Source organism: Spinacia oleracea, chromosome 1 (genome assembly GCF_020520425.1).
Source record: "Spinacia oleracea cultivar Varoflay chromosome 1, BTI_SOV_V1, whole genome shotgun sequence".
Classification (NCBI taxonomy): Eukaryota; Viridiplantae; Streptophyta; class Magnoliopsida; order Caryophyllales; family Amaranthaceae; genus Spinacia; species Spinacia oleracea.
Genome location: NC_079487.1, coordinates 130,106,374 through 130,128,615, shown reverse-complemented (window position 1 = coordinate 130,128,615; position 22,242 = coordinate 130,106,374). Strand labels below are relative to the sequence as shown.

The window sequence follows — 22,242 nt, the reverse complement described above, 5'->3', positions numbered from 1 at the left end:
ATTTAGCTATTTAAATTAAAAAATATTTTTATTCTATGAAATCATTTTTAGATGTAAAAGTCAAAATACGACTTTTATGTATAATAAACAATTGTGTATGGCAAATCATAGATAGACGAGTTTGTTCATGAACATAAATAAATGATCGAGTTGTTCATGAACTTGAATGAACGAGTATACATATGTTCATGTTCAAGCTCGTTTATTATACGGGCTTCAAAAGTTGTTCAAGCTCGGCTATTTTACTAAATAAGGGAACATGAACGAGCTTTAATCAAGCCTGAACGCGAGTAGTTTAATAAGCGAACATGAACGAGCTTTAATCAAGCCCAAACCCGAGTAGTTTAATAAGCGAACATGAACGAGCTTTAATCAAGCCCAAACCCGAGTAGTTTATTGAGAATCTCGGCTCATTGACACCCTTATTTGCATTGATTGTTTCCCAATTCTCACTATGCGAATTTCTGGCTTGCCCATTTCCAAATTCATTCCTTTATTATTACTTCTCTTTAAATCTCAATGGCTATTATAAGTACCCCGCCCCTAGAAAACCATTACCCGCCGTCAAGAAGAACCAAATATTTAAATCAAAAGCATACTCTATAAAAATAAGAATATCAAGTTAGTTTTTCTAAGCTCGTTTATTTCGAACACGAAAAAAATCGGATGCTTAACAAATAAAGCTCGAACAACGCAAATTTTGATCAAGCTTGTTTGCTCGAACAATTAAAATCCTTATCAATCTTAACTAAAAGAATGTAAAATTCGGAGCGATTCGGCTTGTTTGCATTTTTGCAACCCTAGTCTACACAAAATGGTGGATATCGCACAGTATTTTGAAAAAATCACGTATTTTAGTACGGAGTAATTATTTTGCGTCTCAGTTGCTGACAGAGCTTTTGTCTTTTTGAGTGACCAAATGTTATACTTTTGGACAAAAATTGTGTACTTTTACACCGAGTGTTGTACTCCCTCCGTCCCAAAATTATAGTCTTGTCCATGTATTTTATTCCACTCATGTACAACCTCCGTTTCTGAAAGTTCTTTACGCTTTGAAAAATGTGTCTAAAGTATAAAAACTTTGACCGTAAATTCTCACTATTATATATACATCAAAACGTTACATGTAAGATTTTGTTAGATTGGTCTCGACATGTATTTTTAGAATATCAAACTTTTATAATTTTTACACATACGAAATTGGATATATTAATAGTTTAATATTGCATTGGAGTTCGTGCAAATAGTAACTGTAAATATCTTTTTGAAATGGAGATAGTACTATAGATAACCAGACGTTATAGATGGAAACGCAAAAATCAGATTTGTTTTTTTAATTAAAAACTTTGCAATAATTTATAAGTTTAGTTTGTCATTGATATATACTACTTTTCACCTTTGATCGATAGATGCATGACAAATGCCCGTACAGGCCGGCGCGCGCGCGACATCTAAGAATTGAAAGTTATAATGTTGTGGAAAAACAACTAAGAAACCTATAGATTTGTAAAGCTAAGGTAGCTTGATCTAATATCGACTTTAAATTGTATGAGGTATGTTCAATTCAAATATATACTCGACAACATAGTATGAATCCGCAGTAATCAAACTTAATATTCTGATAAAAACAGCCCTTAGAAGTTAAAAATAGGGTGTAGTGCTTCATTATTCTTACACCAAAAACTTAACATCAACTAGGCTATATTAATTAAGCTAAAATATGTATGTAGTAATATGTATGACAATCGATCAGTTTCCGAGGTTCATCAATTCCAGTGCTTCAGTTAGACTTGGTAGTGCAGGGATGGCACCCTTTTCGGTTGTGCACAGAGCACCACAAGCATTCGACAAAGTTAGCGCCTCCTTAAGCTTGCTTTCATCCTGTTCAAATGTTCAATCAATAATACATAAAACATAATTAATCAATCTGTATAAATTAAGGACAATAATAATCTTAATAAAGTTAAAAGAACGGGAATATGTTATAATTAATTAGTAATTAGGCTTTGTTCTGTTCGACTTATTGACTTATTTCAAAATAAGTCAAATAGAACGGAGTCTTACCTCCAAGATTGAAGAATCCTTAGCAAGAGAATAAAGGAAAGATCCAACAAATGCATCTCCAGCTCCAGTAGTATCAACAGTCTTGACAGAATAGCCTTGGATTGAACCTTTAAAGTCCTTAGTAAAATATCTACAACCTTCCTCTCCATCAGTAACAAGTAAAAGCTTAAGCCCGTCAAACCACAAAGTCTTAACCACTTCTTCTTTAGAAGCATCTCCTTTGGTTAAAAACTCAACTTCTTCATCACTGACCTTGATGATGTCAGCCTCCTTCCAAATACTCATGATACCTTCCCTAGCAGATTCAGGGGAAGGCCAAAGTGCTACTCGAAGATTAGGATCATATGATAGAGTAACTCCGGCTTCTTTGGCGGCTTTCATGGCTTCCATGTGAGCTGACCTGCATGGCTCGGTGATTAAGCTGATTGAGCCGTAGTGGAAGACTTTGGCTTGTTTGATTAGATCTAGATTGAGCTCTGATGGTTTGAGAAGCATGTCAGCACTAGGGTTTCTGTAGAACATGAATTCTCTTTCACCGTTATGCTTTAATGTTACGAAAGCTAGGGCTGTTCTTGCGTCCTTGTCGAAGCATACTCCTTCGGTGTTTACACCGTTCTTTTCGAGTATGTCTACGAGCATCTTTCCGAACTCATCATCCCCAACCTAAGCAAAAGCAAATTAAGGCAGAATATAATTAATATGAAGTTGTAGTATAGGGAGTAAGTATTTTGTGGTTATGTAAAATTATTTAGAGTGCCCAATTAAAAAGAATGAACAACACACAACTGATGAAAACGAAAACATATAAACAAGTGCTACGTACCAAATAATTAACTTTGATAACTTTATGTTTCGAATCAAGCTAAGTCATCGACCCAATACACAATACATCATTGGAATTACTCTCTTAGAATATTGATATTTGAAACATTTACATTAAGACAAATCCAACAAATTACATAATAATAATATTTGATTTTTATATATTTGCAATCCAACAAATAACACAATAATATTTGATTTTTATATATTAATAAGAAAATTTGGTCAAAATTAATGTATGAATGATGTAAAAGTCAAATTGTTCAAGTATTGGGAATTGGAGGAGTCACGAAATCAAAAATTAAAACATAAGAAAACTACTTGTATATCATAAGGATCGAAAATTAATACACAAGTGCAACACTACAACGATGGGTCTTACACATATATTGTACTCTTAGCCTCTTAGATCTGGCCATAAAATAAACAGAATCAAAATATATAATGCATCAAAATTACTCCGTACAACATGATTTAAAATTATTTGTGAGCAATTTGGAGTATGAAGTAGATCGACAAATCTAATTTACATGTATCAGAATTTCATGAATATTAATATATTAATTATACGCTAATCAGGTTTAAAAAAAATATGCACATATAAAATAAAATAAGAATATAATAGTAAAAAAAAGAATATTACCTTGCCAATGAAGGCGGATGTACCACCGAGCTTGGTGATGGCACAAGCAACATTAGCGGGTGCACCACCGGGAGCTTTGATGAATCCACGAGATTCGCCCAACGAAACACCGGCTTCATCCGGAACAAAATCGATCAACATCTCTCCGAACGACACAATTGATGGTGTTTTTGCCATTGCTGAATTCTGAATTAGTCTATGAGAATACAATAGAGAGGAAAAATAACGTATGAGAAGTTTGGGGTTTGAGACTTTGATGTGAGGATTGTGGATTGTATGGTGCTCTATTTATATAAGCCGGCTAGTGGGTCAGTGTTTGCTAATCCGATTAGGTTTTGTATCCGTTACGTTGATCTTATCTTTTTTATATCATGGATGAGATAATTAATATCGTGTATTAATTAATATATTTATTACTCAAATTATATTATTATTATTTCCTAAATTGTTTTGGATTTTATTTAAATGTTTTCCCTACATTAAGAAAGTAATTATCGTATGACGTGTCACGTGTATAGTAGATTTTGGATGTTGTTTAGCTTATGTAGAATTATAGGAGTAGTTGCCTAGTTGGGGCGAAAATCATGTCACCCCTAATTTGTAATGAAATTGAAATTGTATTTCCATATTGGAAGTTATATTTAAACTTATTCTTATTCACTGAAATTCATTTTTTTTTCTTAAGACCTATTTTACTTAATTAATATGGAATGTAGTTTTTAAAAGTACGGGAAGAATAAGGCCTAAGAGCAACTTCAATGGTTAAAAAAGGGACATGATCATAATAAAAATGAGCATGTGAGCAGTTAGCCCACTATTGGTACACCATTGACATAAACAATTGTTAAAATCTTGTAGCTATTTTGGACTTTGTAGCTCAAAATAAATATATAGCTCAAATAAATAAATTATTTAAATTAAATATTATAGGTAGCTACAAAGTATTGTAGCCCACCAATGTGAAAATTTGTAGTTTTAATCAATTGTAGTTAGAAATTTGATGTGGCAAACTTAGCCACAATTAACATCTTGTAGCTCATCATTGGAGTTTCTCTAACTTGATTTACTTGTTGAGAATATAAGTTAAGGATATGATTGAACCAAACATTTTGCTAATTTCATTATTATTTAGTACCGAGTATTTTTAGGGTAATGTTATCATTATCTATAGTACAAAACAAATGTATATGCTTATCCACGTTTTATTTACTATTACCTCTGTTTCATTAAGTTCTTTACGTTTTGAAAAATGTGTATAATAATTAAACATTTGACCATAAATTCTCACTATTATATCTATCAAAAATTATCATGAGACATCTTGTTATATTCGTCTCAAAATGTATTTTATAAGTATCAAATTTTTATAATTTTTGTTGTACAAAATTGGATATATTAACAGTCAAACATTGCACAGGAGTCCTTGCAAATAGTAAGTGTAAATATTTTTTTGAAACAGAGGTAGTATCTCAAAAAGAAATTGTTACAAATGCGGATTAATTAAAATCGTAGCATACCACTCAGGATCGTCTCCGGAAATTTGGACTCCCTGTGCTAAAGTCAAATATTAGGCCCTATCAAATTTTGAGAACAGTTATTTAAGGTAAAATGCAAAATTACTATATATATATATAGTATTATTATTGTTTTATGTATAAAAAAAATAGAGCCAAGTTAATGTTATGTTGTAATATTTATGTGGGTTGGTTTTAAAAAAAAATGAATTGAAAGGTTTGATAGATATAAAAATGGGTGATCCTTTTCATCATACCAAAAAAAAAGGGAAAAGTACATGGGCAGGAATCAAACTTGGGTGTCACTTACCAAATTCATACCTCCCTACCAACTAGGACAAGTGCATTTATTGATTTAACTAAGCAACTGAAAATATATCAAATATAACATTATTGAGGTTCAACTAGCAAAATTTATTTTGGACCCAGAAATTTTGTGGCCCGGTGTTGTGGGTCCGGTTGGACTACCCAAATCGGACCTTATACCACTAAACAACCAAATAAATTGGATATACTATGTACATATTTTTTGATAACTAGTTTTTATCCTGTGTGATGTACGAGTTTCTAATTTAAAATTTTGGTTATATTGGCTATGAAATATAGGGGATAATACAAAAATATTGTAATACGGAGTAATAAACTACGATTAATTTCATTTGGAGTAAAACTGAATTAGAAGGTAAATTTGACCAAAATAAACTTTAAGGGAAGGTAGAGAAATGAAAAAGATGAATAATTATAAGGATAATTTTACAATAAAATAAATTAAATTAAATTAATAAGTGACACATGGATTCTTGGTCTGCAGAATATTAAAAAATTAGTGTAGATGTATTTCCCTTTGGCTCATTCCTGCAAAAAAAAAAATATCACAATATATTATTTGATAATTATTATTTAGGCCTTGTTCTTCTGAGTTTTTTTTGGCATAACTGAAATTAAGGCCAAAATAACAGTGCCTGATTTGGGTTAGGAATAAGATTTTGGATGATTAACTAGTTAGTGGATTGGGCAATGCCCCATAATATTGCATATAGTTTGATTGTTTTATTCATTTCAAACTAGTTATAAGTTTCTTTATATATGCAATTTGAAAATAATATGAATTTCATTATATATGTAGTTTAAGAATAACATTGGTTAGCCAACAATTAATGAACTAAAGTTGTGAGTAATTTTCTTTATTTATTTGTGTAAAACTGTAAAATTTCACTAGTGTGTGGTCCGTGCGATGCCCGGTTACTACTTATAATAATTAAATTTTTAGATTTTTTGTCATACTCCCTCCGTCCCTTAATACTCGCCCCAGATTGACTGACACAGAGTTTTAGGCAATTTTAATTGACTTATTAATTTATTAGGTGGTAGTTGATAGTTAGTGGGAAATGTGTCAAATAAAGGCGTGGGAGTGGGGGTGTGTTGAATTTTTTAATGTTATTTTAGGAAGTAGGAATGTATGTGGGTCCATGCCTCCATGGTAAGTGAGAGAAATGATATAATATTAGTAAAAGTATGCCACTTATTAAAATAGGGCGAGTATTAAGGGACAATTTTGCAAGGAAAGCGTGACGAGTATTAAAGGAAGGAGGGAGTATCTATATATTTGACCAAAATACATGTAGTCCATGAAAGTGAAAAAAATCATTAAATTCATCAGCTACACATGTACACTATGTCATTTATCATGTAAAGTAATTTTTCAATTAGATCATCTTACAATTCGTTTAATTTATTTTCTAATGGAACTAAGTGATTCAAATTGCTACGTAACAAAAACCAAATTACATGTATACAGGATATTTATATAGTTGATACTTATGAGACTTATGATATCATGTTTAGTTCATGGTTTTTCTAATGCTTTAATTGTTATTTTTATTCCAATAGTCCATAAGAAATACAGATTAAAAGGTAACATAAAGATTTACTCCCTCCGTATTTTTTTAAGAGATACACTTGGCCGGGCACGGGTATTAAGAAGAATAATTGAATGAAATAAAATAATAAAGCAAGTGGAGTTGGATAGATATTTTAATAATTAAATATGTGGGGACCATGTCATTTTGGTGGGTGGAGGGTAGGGTGGGTTTATGAAAATATTTGTTTAATAGGATGGTGGGTGATAGGGTATATTAGATGTATTATTTAATTAGATGGTGGGGTTGATAAGTTACTAAAAATGGCAAGTGTATCTCTTAAATAAATACGGCCGGAAAAGGAAAGTGTATCCCTTAAAAAAATACAGAGGGAGTAGTTGTTTTAGACTTCATGTTAACATGCATTTATAAATTAAGTGCATGTATGAACAACAATTAGTGGTTGGTTAAAATGGTAATGAGAGTTATTCTCCAAATTGGAGGTCTTGTGTTCGAACCTTATTGTATTGATTTTTGTGTTCGGGCCTTATTCTATTGATTTTTGGTTGTCAATAATATCACATAACTTTGGTAAGTAGATGACGTGGTATAAACATGAGATTTCTACGTGACACATAAACATTATTCGCAACCTTTTAATATATTAGTATAGATTATTAAGCTAATCAAAAAAAAAAATTCAACATTAAATTACACAAAACTAATTAATATCACTAATAAAAATTGAAATAATTTTTATTTTTTTATATATGGAGACTTCCACGGTATGAGTTTCTACCATGGTAGACAATTCTTCTGTTTGAGCTCCTATCATGGTACGAGCTCAAAAATCAGGAGTCTCAACCATCGTGGAAGCTCAAATCGTGAAAGTCTTTGTAAGTTTTGCTACACAAAAAAAACTTTTTTTTAACATGGAGACTTCCATAATATGAGCTTCTACCATGGTGGAGACTATCTGTTTGAGCTTCAACGTACTTTGGTGGAGATTTCTTTTGTTTGAGATTTCACCATATATGGTGGACACTTTTTCTGTTTGAGTTTTCTTTTTCTTTTTAACACATAGGCTTCTTACATTACATTTTAAGGTTCAACCATTGTAGAGATTTCTCCATTTTAAGCTTTCACCATGGTAGAAGCTCAAACAGTTAAAACCTTTACCATGGTGGAAGCCAAAACGCAAAAGTCTAGGTGTCTTTGAATACCTTTAATATAATTTTATTTATATATAATAATTATTAACCAATTTTGTTAACATATTTAACAGATGAAAATGAAGACTTCCCATTTAAGTGGGAGAGTATGATAAAAGTCTGAGCAAGAGTCTTGGAATATCAAGACTCTACAATTCTACTTTAGACGTTTAAACAGTAAAGTCTATCTGAATTGTTATTTTTTTATTTTCTATTTTCACTAGTTTGAGAAGTCTTAAATGAGCATGAGGGTGAAGTGAAAAAATTAAGTAAGTCTGAAAGGGTCTCGATAAGAATCTGAGAAATTGAAAATAAATAAAAAGTTGATGTGCTAGTTTTGCTCTTTTGTTAGAATAACTAGGATGGAAATTAGGAAAAACGGATATATACAAGTATAAAATATTAAAATGCTTCGTCAATTGAATAAAAAAAATGTATAAAATATTTAAATCAATCGATCATGAATAATGGGATATGAGACATATTTTGGATTTGTAGCAACTCCATATCGCCAACAATCAACATCAACTTTAATTAATCAAACTACCCACTCTTCTTAATAGAAAGTTGAAGAATAGTTTTGGATTTGTAGCAACCACAGTTCTTACCAATTTCTCTCCGGTCATTTTCATTATTGTTATATTACACCATCATAACACAATGTACGTTATAATCCGATCAATTTTCTTTATTATATTGCGATGAGATGCACAAATAATATTACTTTAGTAATAAAAGAAATCTATATTTTCATTTATTCAAACGTTTAAACTTAAACTATACATGTTTTTAAGAATATGACCGAATGAATGTAATTGATGCAATATATAATCGGTTGTATACTAAAAGTCGCCGGATATAGGGCCTTTTTTTATTATAGTTAGAGCATGATTTAACGCTATCTAGCAAATCTAACAACCTTTAAAAAAGAATTGACTAACACAGTGTACTTACGCAAAAGAACCTCACTCACTTGGCTGTAGTTGCGCAACAAAGTGAACAAACCACCCTTTCTTTCTTTCTTCCCACCACCGACGAAAACAATAATCTCTTCGACTTCTCCCCCTTTTATCTTTCTCTCTCCTCCGCAAAAATCAAAAACCCTTCTTTTCTCTCTCTCTCCCTCTGTTTCTGCTTCTGATCTAAATGTAAAGGTCTCTTTCTGGAAACATTCTTCACTTTCTCTCTCCGGAATTTGGTTGTAGGAGGAAGAACGAAGGTTCAACAATGGCGAGGCATGGAGTGTCGGTGATCACCTACAAACTCCTCGCTTCGTCGATTGCCGTCGCTCTTACTCTTTTCTTCTTTCTCCCCTCTTTCGTCTTCACTCATAATCGTGATTTCTCCACCGCTGTTCCCACTTCTGTAAGCATTTTCAATTTCTACTTTTGTATTTTCTCTTGATTTAGATCTGTTTTTTTTGTTGTTTTTCCTGCTATGTTTTTTTTGGTGTGATTTTAATTGAATTTGTTTTTCCTGAGATCGATCAGTATTATTAATGGATAATTTTGGTGTAAATTGATCTTAAATAGTAGATTTTAATGCTACATTTTCTTCATTTAATTCGTGTTAATTGATTTTTACTGATTCGATTGGACTTCTTCAATTATTGCCTTTCTTCGTAAGTTGCTTTATTACGAGTAATTCTGGTTTAAGCATTCATTGTTTTTAATCTCACATTTTGTTTCATTTTTCAATTGATTAATGCGAAGCTTTGGCATGATAATTGCTGAGTGCGATTGATTTCTAGTATTATACCAAGTTGATTGAAATTTTGAAAGTCTGTGAATTCGTTGTTGATTTAGAACTCTTGTTGATATTTTAATTATTTGGTGGGAGATTAGGGTTACAGAGTTCAGTGGCTTAGTGGCGGATCGACTCGGAGATCAGTGCTGGCACTGAAATCTGATCCATTAAAGCCTCGGGTTGATCAAATAAAAAAGCAAGCTGATGATCACCGGAATCTCGTCCTGGCATATGCATCATATGCTAGGAAGCTAAAACTTGAGAACTCTAAGATGTTGAGGATCTTTGCTGATCTTTCTCGGAACTACACAGATCTCCTGAATAAGCCTGTTTATCATGCTCTTTTTGAGTCTGATGCTCTCTCTATCGATGAGTATCAGCTGCGCCAATTCGAGAAAGAGGTAAAGGAGCGGATCAAGGTCACTAGGAAATTGATTGCAGAAGCCAAGGAGTCGTTTGATCATCAGCTTAAGATTCAGAAGCTTAAGGACACAATTTTTGGGCTGAATGAGCAGTTAACCAAGGCAAAGAAACAAGGAGCATTCTCAAGCTTGATTGCTGCAAAGTCCATACCTAAAAGCGTGCACTGCCTGTCCATGAGGTTGATGGAGGAGCGAATTGCACAGCCTGAAAAGTATTCCGATGAGGGCAAAACTCCTATGCCTGCGTTGGAGGATCCTAACCTTTATCATTATGCAATATTTTCCGATAATGTTATTGCAGCCTCTGTGGTGGTAAATTCGGCGGTAAAGAATTCAAAGGACCCCACTAAACATGTGTTCCATGTTGTGACAGACAGAATGAATCTTGGGGCAATGCAGGTTATGATGAAAATGAAGGACTATAGTGGAGCACACATAGAGGTGAAGGCATACGAGGATTACACTTTCTTAAATTCATCATATGTGCCGGTTCTTAAGCAGCTTGAGTCTGCCAACTTGCAGAAATTTTACTTTGAGAATAAGATTGAGAATGCCACAAAGGACACTACCAACATGAAGTTTAGGAACCCGAAGTACTTGTCCATGTTGAACCATTTACGATTTTATTTGCCTGAGATGTATCCCAAATTACATAGGATTCTGTTTTTGGATGATGATATTGTTGTGCAGAAGGATTTGACTGGGTTATGGGAGATAGACATGGATGGAAAAGTAAATGGAGCAGTTGAAACATGCTTTGGTTCATTTCACAGATACGCTCAATATATGAACTTCTCACATCCCCTGATCAAGGAGAAGTTTAATCCAAAAGCATGTGCGTGGGCTTATGGTATGAACTTCTTTGATCTGGATGCATGGAGAAAGGAAGGATCCACCGAGCAATACCACTACTGGCAGAACATGGTAAGAAATATATGCCTTCTTTGTTGATTGTGTACATTACTTGCTGAGTACCTTTTAACTCATGTTCTTTTGGTTAATGATAAGATTGATAACACTTGCTCTATATAATGAACTTTTAGTTTCTGAAGCACTTTAGGAAGTGATTCCAGCCCCAGTTACCTTAACTAAGTGATTCAATAATGTGCTACAAAGTACAGCCTTACAGGTCTACAAGGACTACAATTCATGCCACAGGATAGTCTAGTATTTTTTTTTTGTGTCTTGTCAGTAACTAGACTGTAGAAGAAAAAGTATCTGACATTGTGATGAGGGTGATGAGGGTATGAATAGAATATGTTACGAGTCATTCATTTATCTTATCTTAGACACCATTTTCAGTCCTCAATTTAGATTAGAGACTGTCAAAATGATTGACTAGAGGAGCCATGTTCTGTATCCTCTTACAATTTAAGGACTATGTGCTGGAACTGTGGGTTTTTTCCATGTGATTCATCTATAGAAATATTATAGAGGGTGTTTTCAGGAAAATACAGCAGTAGTATTTTTTGGTCAGAGATTGGTCGAGTTTTCGTTGTTGTATGTTATTTGTTGACAATAATTTTCGTCTGATGCAGAATGAAAACCGAACATTGTGGAAACTTGGGACTCTGCCCCCAGGTCTAATCACATTTTATTCGACAACAAAGCCACTTGACAAGTCATGGCACGTTCTGGGACTTGGTTACAATCCAGCCATTAGCTGGGATGAGATCCGTAACGCTGCAGTTGTGCACTTCAATGGAAATATGAAGCCATGGCTTGATATTGCCATGGGCCAGTTCAAACCACTTTGGACAAAGTATGTTGACACTGAAAACGAGTATGTCCAGGGTTGCAATTTTGCTCTCTAATACCAGTTCTTTGGAAGAGTTCCAGTGAAAATTTGCTCTAAAGAAGGCGGTCAAGTTCGTAAGGTTCACTCCCATCACTTTCCACTCACTTGAGAATATACGGAGTAGTTATTTTCCATCTGCAGTGTAGGAAATTTTTGGTCAACTGTATAAGTCCTTCATGCCATATGAAATAGCATTCTAAGTTTGGGTTTTATTTAGATGTGGCTTCCAATCGAGGCGACTTGATAATTTGTTCAGGTAAAATTTGACAGGATTATAGTTCAGAATTCATGCTACACCACTAAATGTATATTTTTCTCATTAATATATTGCTCTTATAGTTGCTGGCTCCATTTTTTTATCTGTTGCACGAAAAATGCAAATTTTGCGTGTCAAACACTCTTGAGGTTCTCAGTAGCCTTTTGTTCCTTTGTAAAACCAGATCAACTGGCTCTTTGTGGACGGTATCTGATGTACTGCATTCGTTCTTATAGATTCACAACTTTTTTATACTTTGTCACTCAGGAAATACCTATGTAGTGTGTACCAGTCGCATTGAAGAATCGCTAGTAAAATTACTTTTCAGTTCGAGTACAATTCAATATCTACCAAGTTCTTACTCCGCTATTTTGTACTCTATTCATTATCCTTGAAAAACACGACTAGAGGGGACGTCTTTTTGGGTTATGTTTTTTGTACTGTTGCTTGTAATTTTAAGGACGCATAATTTATTCCATGTTGCAATCATAAATTTCAATCTCTGCCATTTTATTTATCCTACCATCATGTCTATCCCTCCAAGAAAAAAGGATAAATTAATTTTTCGGTGATCTAGTTTACGGTTGCTCCAGCAGTGCCAATGTAAAGATTTTGTGAAACGACGAGCATCCATCAATAAAAAGGAACACTTGTTGGAAAAGAATTACATGTACGTGGTACTTGTTACATTGTTAAACAGTGACTCTTTCACAAGAATATATTCCGTTTAAGCTTTTAGTCTTTTACATTATGAATACTAATCTTTCCCAATAAAATTTGACTTTTTTCATTCACAAGTAGCCGGAGTATATTCCATTTAATCCAGGGTTATGTGGCACGCAGCAGGGCAAATTATAAAAAGTGAAGGAGTATTACGAGCTTACAGCATGAAAATATCGCCTGTTATGAGTCCAGCACAATTTCTAACTGACTCAAGTCAGCCATTCTGATTTCATTTGTACAACCCTTCAAAAAGAAGAAAGTGGAAGATCCACCCTTTTTATACAATATTCTACTCGCCACTGTATCAAAAATACAAGGCGTAGGCGCTCACCATAAAGTCGTATCATGGCTAAATCCATAGCAATAAAACATTGAAAATGATTGAGCACCGATAACCAAATTCAGAATTCATTCAATATGCTCCATCACATAATTTTCGAACAAAATTACTCGTGGCACTTGCGAATGGAAACATATTTCTGTTTTCAAGGCAATACAGAAACAACAACAACAACAAAGCCTTAGTACCAAAATGATTTTGGGTCGGCTAACATGAATCGTCGTAAGAGATCGTCATTGTCACCAATCAAACCAGAAAGGAGCAGGTAAGTAAAAAGAAAAAAGCAAGGAAGAGAAGGTGGAACTAAAGAAAGTAAGATAAGAGTTAATGAAAGTAAGATAAGAGATAACCCAAAGTCAAATCATTTCCAATACCAGTAAGCAGTAATTATACTATACCACAATTCCAACCGAGATGGTAACACGAGTCTTAAATAGTCGTTAAATATACCAACTGAAATTAGACCTTACATCACCCCTACAATGCACATTAAAAGGGTACCTTAGTACTCAAAACATTCTTATACTATCTAATGTTATCTCCAAAAGGCAGAGTGACCAAAATTTAGAATTGGAGGAATAGAGTGAAGTCAAATATTCCTGTCCAAATAAGTGAGAAAAAAAATCAAGTAGATAATGCCCCCCCTAAATACTATCCAATCTAGTAGACAATTCACTTGAATTCAAGTTATAAAACTTTACCAAATATCCTTCACTGTTTCTCAAGCCTGTGCAGGTACCCTTTGTGTCCTTGTATTCCCATTACCCGATCCCCCACCTCGATTCATTTGCACAGCTCCATTCCCATTTTGATCATTCCTCTGGTATCCTTCACTGCGGTTATGGTATCCTCGACCACCACCTCTGTTTCCAAAATCATTCCTGTTGTTCTCCCCCCTGCCATACCCTCTACCTCCCCCATAACCTCCACGCCCTCTTCCACCCTCACCTCTGAATCCACCACCACCTCTTCCTGGGGGAAACCGTCCTCGAAAGGGTCCTGCAGATGAAATCTCTGTAAGTTCGGTAGTAAGGCTTCAGGAAAACAAAAGTAACGTATAACATTATGAGCTGCGACAAATATGATCCATGACTAATGATAACACACCGTTCATAGGCTCGAAAGTCCTTCCACCATTTCCCTCCCTCCTCCCCCCTGTATTTCTTCATTTGATCACTTTTTATTAAATTATTTCCCAAGAGGTGGGAGGTGCAGGGAATGGGACATGAGCTTAATCTAACAGACATATATGGACAAGGCCAACCAAAAACATTAAACCTGAAACCCAACTTACCTCGGGAATTGGTGGACTTCTTTTCCTCTACCACGACACTACGTCCAGCAATCATAATGGGTGAAGCCTGGTGCAGGAAAATATCAAATCAGACAATATATCAAACAGAGAATTCTCCAAGCCAATAAAATAAGCTACTCTGCACATTTTAATTCAGACAGCCACCCAAAGTAAAAAAAAAAAAAAATCACGAAGTTTCTAAATATTATGCTCAACTGACAACCATATGTACATCAATAAGCTGTTTTTTTTGGCACAAAGCAATATGACATTATGATACATAAATACAGTTATACAAGCTTGAAGTTTGTGCCTTCCATAAATCGTATAAAATTATCTGCGACCTTGTACTAAATACCATCACAATTACATTAATTTGAAAATCTATTTCATAGGTACTCCCTCTGTTCCTTTATGTTCTTCCCGTTTGGAAAATGGTGTGGAAATTAAGAAAATGGAATCTTGTAATGATTGAGTGTAAGAGTAATGATTGAATGTGAGAGAAAGTAATAAAGTAGTAAAGGAAAATAATAAAGAAATGAAGGAGAGAGAAGATATTTTTAATAAAGTAATAAAAAATCATAAAAGTGGGGTTGGATGGGTGAATAGGGAAATGTGAATGAATTAAATAAGGGATGGTGGAGAATTTTATGGTAAAAAGGTATGTCCAAAAAAGGAAATGGGAAGAACATATAGGAACGCCCGAAATAGAAACGGGAAGAACAAAAAGGAATGGAGGGAGTATTAGCAGAAACGTTAGCATGGATTTGCGGTCAAAATTTCATTACAGAAAATGTAAAAGTACAGATCCACAGATAAGAACTATAAGGAATTGACTAAGCCGGCACATCCTAAAGAATAATATAACAAAATATCACTTATACAGAAAAACCCATACTATGGTGCTAGGATTGGAAGAAGATTTTAAGTAAGCCAAAATGGCAATTTCAGGACGGAGAAAAGGCATACCTCTATGGCACTTCGTGCAGCACCAGCCGCTTCAAATTCCACAAACCCAAAACCGAAACTCTAATCCACATAAGTTCATAGTTAGAAAAAGGAAAGACAAGAACAAAAAAACCAAGTAAACTCAAACCAAGAATTTCAAACGTACATTATTTTTTCGAATTTGGATACCATCATTCTTAATTGGGCCAAACCTACTCAGAGCTTCCTCAACAACAGAATAAGGTATATTAAACGGCAAGTTCTTTATGTAGATTGAGTAACCCTCACCTGCCAAAGAAATGGTGTGAAGGAAGTATATTATATAACTTAAACAGCAACTAATAATCTCCAGAGAAAAACAGTCACAAATGAAGCAATCATAAGTCATAACATGAAGATAATGGATGGCTAAGCTACCTTCTGCCTCGTGGTTATTTCCATCATCAATCATATCAGCACTGTAAGGTAGGGGCGCTGATAGAGGGACTTCTGTAACAGTCTTTTGTTGCTCTTGAGTCTTAGGCATAGATTTTGGAAAGTTAGGAGATGGTGCAGAAACACGAGTATCCTTCATCACCTTGACCACAACAAGAGGGAAAAACAAGTTTTCAAGAAAGTCAGCAATATAAAAAAATTAGGAAGTTTCATTTCAGCACTCCTTTACTTCATTACTCACGTCAATGTGCTAACACAATCATCAAGACATACAGGCAAAAGTATCAAACATTCTCTCAAATAAATACTTCCTCCGTTCCTAAATAGTTGCACCGTTTTGATTTTCACGTTTGTCAACGTATAACTTTGACCATCAATACTTATGTATTAGTAAATATTATAAGAAGTTGATATATTTAAAATAAATATTAAGACAAATTTATTTAAGTATTAGTCAGTGACCAAACAACTAAAACAATCAAATTGATATATTTAAGTATTAGTCAGTGACCAAAACAAGAAGTTGATATATTTAAGTATTAGTCAGTGACCAAACAACTAAAACAATCAAATTTATCACCAGAACTACAACATCTATAACCTAATTCGCACAATCCGGATACTATAGCGTAATAATTCCAAAAAGATGACACATTCTGATTTCCATTACCAGCTATTCAAAAGCCATAAAAACTTCTAGCGAACCTGATATAGAAGTATACGGTTCTGTTAAACTGGCCATTTTTCGCAACTCTCTATTCAGACATTGACAAATAAAAACAAGTAATAAAATAAGTAAAACAAATCTACACATGGGGTATGACTCGCAAGAGTAAGGATGTAAATAAAATGTTCCATAGCATAGTATCTGAAGAAATAATTTGTTGTTACTTACAATGGAAGCATAGGACCTCTTTGGGGTCTGTGAGTCGTTTGGAGGTTCAGCAACAACTTTATCATTTGATTCAGCCACAAGCTTACCATTTGATTCAGCCACAACCTTTCCATTTGATTCAGCCACAAACTTACCATTTGATTCAGCCACAACCTGAACTTTTGACTCAGGCACAATAACCTGTGGGTCATTTGGAACTTCATTAACAACCTCGGCAACAGGCTCCTCTTCTTCCACTTCCTCAACTGGAACTTCACCATTTTCATGCGGATTGTAAACTTCTCCATTGGACTCTTCCATAATGTAATTCTCTTGGACTGGTGGCACTTCTTCTAACACTAAGAAATAATAAAACAAAGTCAAGGTATCAAACTCAGCGGGCAAAGGAAGCATAAAACTCGAATATACACAGATAACAAACCTAAACAAAACAAAAAAAAAAAATCATTACCCTGATTTGGAGTGGGTAGTGCTACAAACCCGTTCTGCCTCTCATTCTGATGACAATCATCTTCAACATATCTAAACATGTCATTCAAAACAAAAAAACCTTTGTCTTGAGGAGCCAGAAAAAAGGTCTGAGTGAAACCCCGCCTTGAATCATCAGCATTAATCATTGACCCAGTGACAAGAACAATCACTCCCCCGTTATAGGATTCTTGCGCATCAACAAACTTTATATCTGCCTTCAAACTTCCATAAGACTGTATCTCCGCATCGATAGCCTGAATAGGCTCAAACAATATGTCTCATATGAGCAAATAACAAACAAGGAGCACTCTTCACACATACTTGTATAATTATATGAACATCATCGTTAAATAAACGAATACTTGACAATCACATATTGAACAAACTACAGTACTGCATCGCGAGAAACCTAGCACTAGTCTATGATACTTAGGCCAATCATAACACACTTGAAATGCCTATGTTGTATCAAAGTATCTAACAACCATAGAAGAAAAAGAAATAACAGCAAAAGCATAAAACAGAATACGCTTAGCCCCAATAAATCAATGAAAATGGTAAAATACAACCCTTAAACCACATGGGATAAATGTTTAGCTATTGGTTTGATATTCATCAGCAGGTATGCGCAATATATATTCCAACTACAAAGTGAAGGTCATACATAATCAAATTGAAGACAAACGAAAAGGCTAACCGTTCTATTTCACATTATTTTGTAGTCTGTATTAATTATCCACAATCCACATAGATCCAGGAGTACGATAACGTGGAAACAAATCATACAACAGCAGATATAATCAATCATATAAATAAATAGATCTAAGACAACTTTTCAAGTACATATTATTAAAAACCTTTTAAATAAGAAACATTAAATGACCCACAAAATCCTTAAAAAAATTAGATAAAAATAAAAATCTAAGAAAAAGAAGCTCACATCCATGGTAGTAGTAAACCCCATAATATCAGCATTTTCAGGACGACCAAGCTTACTGTTTTCCTGGTAGAACCGGTAAACAAGTGCAGGAGATTGCTGGAGTATACTATAATACTGCCTTGCGAACGCACTTCCAACCTAAATCACGAAAAAAATAAGCAAAATTAAAATCAACAACACACAAATTATAATTTCGAATATTATTAATAAATAATAATAATGAAAGAGGAATTTTGGTGTGGTTACAATGTCAGCAGGTGGAATGTTGTCGGCCGGAGGTTGAACTGCAGGTGCTGCCATTTTTTTTAACGCAAACCCTAAAACGCAGAAAAAAATAGGATCAGAAATAATGGAGGGCGACAATTGCGTATATCGAGTAAAGTAATATGAGATCGGAGAAAACTACGCGAATTCCGGAGAGAGAAGATGTTACCTGGTGTTTGTTTTGGTGTTGATCGGAAGGAAATTGAGGATTCGAGGAGAGAGAAAGAGAGAAATTGAGTTTTGGAGAATTGTTAGTGGTTGCAGTGCGTAGTGTTAGTTTTTTTCTCTCTCCTCGCCGAGAGGAAGGTGGTGGTTAGGGTTTGGGTAGGTGGGGGAAGGAGGAAGTTGCGGCGGCGGAGAGTGAGAGTGTGGTGTTAAAGAGAGAGAATTAAAAACAGGTAATAGAAGGTTAATTTTAGGGGGGAATCGGGAATATATGTATTGTTTATTGTGACTTGTGAGTTGTGAAAGTGAGTGAGTCGAGTGACGAGTGGGCGAGTGAGTGTGGGTGGAGATCCAGTGTGACGAGAGGTGTGTGACTTGTGTGAGCAATCATTTTGCATTTCTAATTCTATGAAAACAATTGACTTTTTAAATTTACGGAGTATTTATTTATTTTATTACGTATTACGGAGTAGAATTTTATAAACCTCATGGATATATGGTAAATACCTTAAACTATAACGATATTTAGTGAATAAAGTTAAATTAAATGGGTATTTTATGAAAAAATCGTTTATAATTTAATGTGTTCACTTCACCTATAATAAAAGGCAAAATTTTAGCTTTCACTACGTTTAGATAAATTGCGCATGTCAAAAAAAAAATTAGATAAATTGTAATGAGTAGCAATCATATTCTATTAGGTTTAATATGTTACAATCAATCTTATGAATTCCAATTAGATCATGCTACGTAATTACATTAAGGATGTTGACATACTTTGTTACGTAATTGACATTTACATTAAGTCTTCTATTCTTAGTTTCTATACTAAATTTTCTTAGTTATAAAAATATAAAATACTCCGTGTGTTTTTATATACTCCCATTCTTACTATTTGTTCTTGGGTTTCTTACGAGTGGTGGTTTAGTCATTTCTTAAAGTCAACTACAACGTAGTAATTTTTGGTAACAACAATATTATAAGTATTGTGATTTACTAACAAATAAAATTGAGTAACTTAGAGCTCTAAATTGCTTATGATTTTGCTTTTTCGAAAGTTGTTATGCATTCACTTATTAAGCTCGAATAGTGTTTGGACTTTGGGTAAGTTCACCGAATGAGCTTATTATAAATTCTTGATATTCTTACATTACTTATTGTTGAGACAAATCAAACAAAAACTTATATGAATATGTTTTTTTTCTTATACATAGTTATTGGAAAGAGTTTAAAAGATTCTCTTCAATTGGAACTGTGTCAAAAATCTGACTGGAACATCATTATGGAATAATGAACTAAGAAAGTACAAACCTCTAAAAAGAGTTTTTTGCTTTTTTTTTTTTTTTTTGCGTGTGTGTAAAACCAAGGTGTTTACCGCCGACCGAAATGACTAACCATCTCACTGCTCCACTCCATTAAAGGGTAAAAGGCTGACCAATTATCTTTTTTCATTCCCGACAATTTAGGATTTAAACCTCGAAGAGTAATTGGTTAAGAGCAAGTAAAATTAAAACAACCACTATGCCAAGAGGCTCAAGACCAACTTGATTACATGTTTTAAACAGTTAAAAGCGAAGATTAATATGGCGTTTGACATCTGTTATTTATGGTTTTTGTTTTTGTAGATTATGTACAGATGGACCAATTTGCAATTTAATGTTCCCCGAAATCCAGTTCTTATCTTAAACCAAATTCCCGCTGATATACCAATTGGAGTTGGAGTGAGGGGTTAAGGGACTCTTGCTGCTTAACTAAGGTCTCGGGATCGAGCATTTGGTATGAAAAAACCTCAATTAGGAGTGTTGTTGCCCATCGAGGTACCCATGAAAACTCCCGCAAGAGATTAGTGCTATCGCCGAAGGCGGTGAGAATTCCTCGCCGTAGAAACAACAACAAAAAAATATCGCCGATGTTTTAGTCAAAGCACAATACTGTTATCACCGGAAATAGTTCCTCCAATGGGTAAAATTAAACATTAGACCTAAATTAGGAATCCGTGGAGTGAGATTAGGTTGAATGTACTCACTCTATTATTTTATGTTTTACTTACTTTCCATTTTTGTTCGTTACTATAAGTTCTACTCATTTTTCTTATAATAATTGTAATCTCTTAACACGTTACGTGGTTCACTTTAGACTCTTCAACAATGGCGTACTTTAGCCTTTCTCCCTCTCTTTCAAAAAGCAGTAGGTTCTTCTATTCTCTAATATATTTTGTGTATACAACTATTGAATAGAGAAGAAAAAAAACAACGAAAAAGTAGATATATATATCGTTGAGTTCACTTTAGACTCTTCAACAATGGCGTACTTTAGTCTTTATCCCACTACAACATATAAGATCAAAGAGGGCGAAAAATATCGCCCTCTTTGATGTAAATATCGCCCTCTTAGGCTAGCAGAGCGATTTTTATATCGCCCTCCCATCGCCCTGTTAGGCTCGTTGTATTAGCTTAGCAGGGCAAGTAATATTTTTCGCCCTCTTTGATTGAAATCAAAGAGGGCAATATGCTTCGCCCTCTTTGATAGAAATCAGAGAGGACGACTTTTTCCCGCCCTCCTTGATTGAAATCAGGGAGGACGACTTTTTTTGCCCTCTTTGATTATTTCAAGGAAGGCATTCTATTTTCGCCCTTACTGATTGGAATCAAGAAGGGCAGTCTATTTCGCCCTCTTTGATTGTATCTAGGGACACCTGTTTTTGCGCCCTCTATTTTGCTTTTTTATTTCTATTTTTTTATAGGCTAGCCAATACAGCAAATAAATTAACCTACATGGGATTCGAACCCACATCTTTGCGCATTTGCACAATGCTCTTCCAGTTGAGCTAATAGGTTAGTGCTACTTATATATTTAGATCTCCGATTCCAAAATGAGGAGATAAACATGCGAGCTAGTTGTCCTTGTTCCGATGACAGAGCTTTAAAGTACTAGTAAATACTATCTTAACCAACTAGATACTGCTATCTAATCCTATATACTTTGTCATCTGAAATCAAAGCTCAAGAGGCGTGTACCTTTTTTAAGTTGATGCATTCATGTACCTTTTTTACAGATATCTCATATAAAATTGCAAGACACGTACAGGTTGTCTGGATTCATTCCTGGTGCCATGTAGAGATTGCCTAGAATCCATTCCTTGTGCTGACCTGAGCTAAAAAAATATTTGCAAAACCAAATTATATTTTACTTCATCGAATAGATCATATCCAAATAAGGCTATTATGCAAAACTGCCACATTTAAAAATAAACATGAAACACTTTGAACAAACACAATGTCCCAAACAACATATAACTATGCTGAAGCTGAAACTGAAACTGAAACTGAAACTAAGCAATAAAATACCAGAACATATGCACATAAAAATGTATCATCGTGAAAGACTTTTAACAGAAATATGTAACTCATCAGATTGCTTGCCACAGCTCAA

General features: G+C 34.2%; 3 protein-coding genes across 3 annotated transcripts; 1 reads left to right on the top strand and 2 right to left on the bottom strand.

The window, feature by feature from the left end:
- Window positions 1–1,573: 1,573 nt before the first annotated feature.
- Window positions 1,574–3,811, bottom strand: LOC110803371 (probable fructokinase-5). The gene is made up of 3 exons (XM_022008882.2): window positions 3,530–3,811; window positions 2,065–2,727; window positions 1,574–1,881 (listed from the first exon to the last, which is right to left on the bottom strand). The coding sequence occupies exons 1-3, from the start codon at window positions 3,704–3,706 to the stop codon at window positions 1,750–1,752; spliced, it is 972 nt and encodes a 323-aa protein (XP_021864574.1). The 5' UTR covers window positions 3,707–3,811; the 3' UTR covers window positions 1,574–1,749.
- Window positions 3,812–9,070: 5,259 nt separating this feature from the next.
- On the top strand, window positions 9,071–12,430 carry LOC110803361 (galacturonosyltransferase 8). The gene is made up of 3 exons (XM_022008874.2): window positions 9,071–9,478; window positions 9,958–11,205; window positions 11,820–12,430. Exons 1-3 carry the CDS (start codon window positions 9,341–9,343, stop codon window positions 12,093–12,095), a joined length of 1,662 nt encoding a protein of 553 aa, XP_021864566.1. The 5' UTR covers window positions 9,071–9,340; the 3' UTR covers window positions 12,096–12,430.
- A 1,314-nt stretch (window positions 12,431–13,744) lies between these two features.
- Window positions 13,745–19,106, bottom strand: LOC110803353 (nuclear transport factor 2). The gene is made up of 10 exons (XM_022008865.2): window positions 18,815–19,106; window positions 18,628–18,698; window positions 18,382–18,519; window positions 17,422–17,695; window positions 16,971–17,308; window positions 16,058–16,217; window positions 15,807–15,928; window positions 15,662–15,721; window positions 14,693–14,759; window positions 13,745–14,397 (listed from the first exon to the last, which is right to left on the bottom strand). Exons 2-10 carry the CDS (start codon window positions 18,679–18,681, stop codon window positions 14,120–14,122), a joined length of 1,491 nt encoding a protein of 496 aa, XP_021864557.2. The 5' UTR covers window positions 18,682–18,698; window positions 18,815–19,106; the 3' UTR covers window positions 13,745–14,119.
- Window positions 19,107–22,242: the final 3,136 nt, after the last annotated feature.

Bases quoted from the DNA above. Each gene is read 5' to 3' on its own strand.
- LOC110803371 (XM_022008882.2), bottom strand. From the start codon at position 3,706: ATGGCAAAAACACCATCAATTGTGTCGTTCGGAGAGATGTTGATCGAT. The intron at 2,728-3,529 runs GTAATATTCTTT...GCTTTTGCTTAG, and splicing joins CATCCGCCTTCATTGGCAAG to GTTGGGGATGATGAGTTCGG. The intron at 1,882-2,064 runs GTAAGACTCCGT...ACATTTGAACAG, and splicing joins AGGATTCTTCAATCTTGGAG to GATGAAAGCAAGCTTAAGGA.
- LOC110803361 (XM_022008874.2), top strand. From the start codon at position 9,341: ATGGCGAGGCATGGAGTGTCGGTGATCACCTACAAACTCCTCGCTTCG. The intron at 9,479-9,957 runs GTAAGCATTTTC...GTGGGAGATTAG, and splicing joins CCACCGCTGTTCCCACTTCT to GGTTACAGAGTTCAGTGGCT. The intron at 11,206-11,819 runs GTAAGAAATATA...CGTCTGATGCAG, and splicing joins ACCACTACTGGCAGAACATG to AATGAAAACCGAACATTGTG.
- LOC110803353 (XM_022008865.2), bottom strand. From the start codon at position 18,681: ATGGCAGCACCTGCAGTTCAACCTCCGGCCGACAACATTCCACCTGCT. The intron at 17,696-18,381 runs GTGAGCTTCTTT...GAGCCTATTCAG, and splicing joins GGTTTACTACTACCATGGAT to GCTATCGATGCGGAGATACA. The intron at 15,722-15,806 runs GTACGTTTGAAA...TATGTGGATTAG, and splicing joins TCCAAATTCGAAAAAATAAT to AGTTTCGGTTTTGGGTTTGT.